Source organism: Xiphophorus couchianus, chromosome 3 (assembly GCF_001444195.1).
Source record: "Xiphophorus couchianus chromosome 3, X_couchianus-1.0, whole genome shotgun sequence".
NCBI lineage: Eukaryota > Metazoa > Chordata > Actinopteri > Cyprinodontiformes > Poeciliidae > Xiphophorus > Xiphophorus couchianus.
The window spans coordinates 19273316-19278025 of NC_040230.1; the positions used below are offsets into that span (position 1 = coordinate 19273316).

At 46.2% G+C, this 4710-nt stretch overlaps 1 protein-coding gene across 2 annotated transcripts; it reads left to right on the top strand.

Moving 5' to 3' along the window:
• The first annotated feature begins 195 nt into the window (after nucleotides 1–195).
• Nucleotides 196–4698, top strand: LOC114141346 (zinc finger protein 135). 2 transcript variants are annotated; one of them, XR_003594816.1, is made up of 4 exons: nucleotides 196–588; nucleotides 701–974; nucleotides 1437–3211; nucleotides 3327–4698. XR_003594816.1 is itself a non-coding variant. In XM_028011806.1 (3 exons), the coding sequence occupies exons 1-3, from the start codon at nucleotides 562–564 to the stop codon at nucleotides 2915–2917; spliced, it is 1782 nt and encodes a 593-aa protein (XP_027867607.1). In that variant the 5' UTR covers nucleotides 196–561; the 3' UTR covers nucleotides 2918–4698. The 2 variants fall into 2 exon arrangements, 1 of the variants encoding a protein (XP_027867607.1); XM_028011806.1 differs by having other exon boundaries at nucleotides 1437–4698.
• The last annotated feature ends 12 nt before the right edge of the window (nucleotides 4699–4710 follow it).

Sequence of the window (4710 nt, forward strand, 5' to 3'; positions counted from 1 at the left end):
ATCGGTTTGAAGATGGATGGAGCTAAACAAGGGTCAACAACACTGAAACCCAGCCCCAGCAAAAAGCTAAAAAAAAAAAAAAAGTAGTCAGAGCTTAAAGGGAACTCCTTAAATCAGAGCTTATTCGTGAGTTGGAATGGTCCAGTCAAAGTTCACACTTGAATTGATTTAGTTTGTGTAAGATGTGAAATTTGATGTTCATAGACCTGTTCAAAGCCGCATCATATCCACAGTAATGCTACAAAAAAATAGTGTACTTTAATTTCGTACGTTTAACGTGATAAAATGAAACAACAAAAAAGTCATAAACTCTCTCGTGACAAGTAGGCCTCCTCTGTAACTGAAATGGAGGGATATATTTAGGCAAAATATGTCCCGGCGATGTCTTCTAGGCGTCACGTGTGTTTGCACGTGACTCACTAACCCGGAAATAGATTGTCTGACTGGGTGTGTTGATGTCAGGACAAAACGTGTGTTTACTTATTTTATTGTGGCTTTCGTTGTTTTGACACCGTAAAGGGGCAAAGCAGAGAGGTCCGTCCTTCGCCGGCGTTGTAAAGTATGGACAAAGACAAGAGCAGCGATAATGTGAGTAAAGCTATTCGTTCAATCATATGGGTCGAAAGCTGCCTGTTTAAAGAGGAAATCATGGTTCCAGCCGACGTCACGGCTCTTTTTGCTCTTCATGTACGTGTCGCAGCATGCACAGTGCTCCTGGATGGAGATGCACCAGTACATCAGTGATCTGCTCTCATCTGGAAACCAGTCCAAAAACTCGCCAGATGTGAGAAACGCGGCATGGGGGACGACAGCTGTGGCTGTTGCTGCTGGTGCGCCTTTCGGACTCAAAGCGTCCTCGCTGCAACCCCTTCAGCCTCTGCAGACAGTCCAGGAGAGGAGAGAGGCAGCCCCGGGCAGACCGGTCCATGCGGGGGCAACACACAGGAGGGGAGAGGCCAGAGACAGAGCAGAAGGTGGCATCAAATATGGCAGGCTGTTTTAGCATACAATCAAACCAACCTCCTATCCTGAATTACTTTATTTCCTTTAAAGTATAATTAATTCCACATGGTCCACATAGAGATTTTAAACAGAGGTTTATAATCTGTCACAATCTTATAATTTCCAGATTGTGAAATTATAAGCAAGTTTATTGATTAACATGGCATTCCTCCACACCTATACTAAATATCTAATATCTAATTATTTAGTAATACATGGTGCTTTTATTTGAAAGGAAGTTTTAATACCAATTAAATAAATATACTGAAATTACAAATTAAATGTTTAAATACATCTTTACTAGCGATCCCAATAAATATTGCAAGCACTGCACCACCTCTTGTTCCACGTCTCAGTAGCTGTTGATTTTCCTTGTTTATTATTTTTAGTTTTGATAAAAAATATGTAACACTTTTTTTCTTCTTGTTCCACAGGTTTGGATGAGCATCATGCCTGCACCTGCCCCGGCTGTCCTTTCTTTAGCGCCTCATCCTCCTTTGAAACTTTAGCATCCCGACAGTCGCTGTCCTCATCTCTATTAGCTCAAGCTTCATGCCAGCCCAAAGACCTGAGCATGAACCTGTGCTCTCCAGACACCACCGGCGCCGCGACGGAGCAGGAGTCCAGGCCGTCCGACCGACCACAGACCAACGATGCGGACAGAGGGACCCGGAGCCAGAACCAAAACCTCGACACTCCCTTAAGACCCTCAGCAGGCTCTTTGGCTCCTCTCTCCATGTTTCCCTGCTTCTGTTGCCACCGAGGAGTACAAACCTGCGCTCACCTCATGAACAGTCAGGAAAGCGCCGACTCCCCCTTTTCCCACACCCACGCCCACCATCACTTCCATCACCACCACTGCCCCATATCGTCGTGCGTTCCCTGCCCTCAGCTGGCCCACTCTGCACAGCTGTCTGCTGCCATTCCCTGCCTGTCCTGCCGATGCTCGCTTCCCACCTGTCCTCAGGTCTGCCGCCATCAGCACAGAGAAGCCCAGCAGCAGCAAGAGGAACGAGGAAGACCCCTTCTGTCTCTGCATCCCTGCATGCACTGCCCCGCCTCCTTTTCCAGACCCTCTCAGCTGCTGCAGCACCAGCGCTCTGAGCACGCCCATAAGCAGCCAGGCTTCCTCTGCACGGAGTGCGGCCGAGCCTTCAACTCGCACAGCAACCTCCGCATTCACCTGAACGTGCACACCGGCGCCCGGCCCTACTCCTGCACTGACTGCGGGAAGAGTTTCAGCCAGTCAGGAGCTCTGAAGATCCACAAGAGGATTCACACAGGTGAAAGACCGTATTCCTGTGACTTTTGCGGCAGGGGGTTTCCCCATCTGGCGGGGGTGCGGGCCCACCTGCGGACTCACACAGGGGAGAAGCCCTACAGCTGTTCCCTGTGTGGGAAATGCTTCACCCAGTCAGGGGCTCTTAAGATCCACACCCGCATCCACACAGGAGAGAGGCCCTTCGTCTGCAGCCTCTGTGGGAGGGGCTTTTCCAATCGCTCCGGGATCCGCTTCCACTATCGCACAGTCCACTGCCTGTCAGCTGAATACGACGGGGAGGCGAGACCCAAACCAACGGGATGCTCTCCGGGCCGTCCAAGAACTCTGCCTTCGACCAGCGGTGGGCCTGTGACAGACAGGGCTTCAGCTTCAGATCCTCTCAGTTCCACAGAACTGATCCCTACTAACCATGGGAGGATCCCAACTAGTGGAAATGAGAGCAGGTCACCAGCAGAAGGAGCGGGCAGCAGCAGAGAGGAGTTGCCCTATGCCTGCGAGGATTGCGGACTGCGTTTTAAAGACGCCCCGACCAGGAATCGACATCAGACCCTGGCGCACTACTCGCACGACGGCCGGGTTGAGGAGGAGAATCGGGCACAAAGGAGTGAAAATGTTCAGAATCAAAACGAATGAAAGCATATTAATGTTGGTGTCGGTGCCTTGCAAAAGTATTGACATTCCTTGAAGTTTTTCCCAATTTTGCCAAATTACAACCACATAATTCAGTGTTTTTTGGGGGGGATTTTGTCTTAAAGGCCAACCCAAATTGTTGCATGAAAAGAAAGTGAAGGTAAATGGATATATCCATCCATCCATCCTTTCATCCATTTTCTTACACCCTTTTGCCTTTGGTGTCGGGCGGGTGCTGGTGCCTATCTCCAGCTGTCAACAGGCGAGAGGCGGGTTACACCCGCAAGTTCATCGCAGGTAAATGGATATATAATTTACAAAATCTTTTACAAATAATCTGAAGTGTGAAAACCATTTCTATGCAGCTACCAGAGTTACTACTTTGAAGAACTTCTTTTCTCTCTCATTACAGCTGCAGGTCTGTCTCTACTAGCTTTGCACATGAAGACACTGGATTACTGGTAATTGTTATTTGTTTCAGTTTAGTCAGATTGGACGTAGAGCCTCTGCAATCATCTACTTTCATCTAGAAACCTAATTACGAATTATATTTAGAGCTGGACTTTGACTGAGCCATTGAATCTGGTTTGATTTAAATTATTCATTTGTAGCTCTGGCTGTATATTTTGGGTGATTGTCCTCCATGAAGGTAAAGTCATCTGCAGCCTCCATCTAGCTTTCCATGGTTTCTGACCGATGCTGAAGTGAACATCACAGCATGATACTGCTGCTGCCATGTCTCACTGATGGAGTGTTCTGGACAATGTGATGTTACAAATCACCATACGTAGTATTTCACATGTAGTCAGAAAGATTCATTTTGGTCTCCTTTCTTCTTCCACTTCTTCCATATGCCTGCCTCCCTTCATGGCTTTATTTACTAATTAGGTGACTGCAAAAGGCAGATAGCACTTGATTTTATTTGAGGGTCACAGGGTGTCCGTACATCCTTAAAAAGTCGTAAATTAATGGATCTAAAATTAAGGCTTTAAAATGTCTTAATCTATTAAAACAATTCAAGTTGGCCTTAAAGACGTATTGAATTTTGTCGTGGCAGGACTATTTAATCTGCTTTAGTTAGTAAAGTTAGTTAGTATTTAGTTTTTCCTCGCGGGGCTTTACGTCAGTCAACAGTAGCGCGCATTACGTTCTGTGACTCGAAGCTAATCAGGCTACAGCTAACAAGCCGCTACTTGCAGCTCATTAGTATAAGATAGCTAACTAGTTGGTTAGCTAGCTTTTTTCCGTCTGTCATGGGTAAATGCACATTTATCGGCAGTTCGTCAAGCACCAGATTTACCTATTAAGAATTGTATTTCAAAAGAAGTTGCTGCTGTAGAGGGAAATACTGTTGACAAGGAGAGCAGGAACTACGGAAGCCGAATGACGTAAGAAAAAAGATGAAAGGGAATTTATTTTGTTAAAAATGCTAAACCGTGCACAATGTCCACTTCACAATTATGTGCTATTAAGCGTTGGTCGCTCACATAAACCCCCAATAAAGCACGTTAAAGGCTTTATTGAGTTCTGCTCTTGACAAGGTATCAAAAGGTGTGGACACTTTTGCACGGCTCTGCACCGACAGGACACAGCAGCGAAATCTGTCGACTGTTTTGAAGTTGTTTTGTGGTTTGTTTCATTCATTGCTATGTGGAAGTACGGTAAGTTGCCCATTTTATTTTATTTTATCACATAGATCATTTAAACAACGAGGCAGACTTGACTGACTAGTGTTGTTGTGTGGCGCCATTTCAGGTTCAGGACCATCTCTACCAGTAAAAAAACCCCCCAGCGTA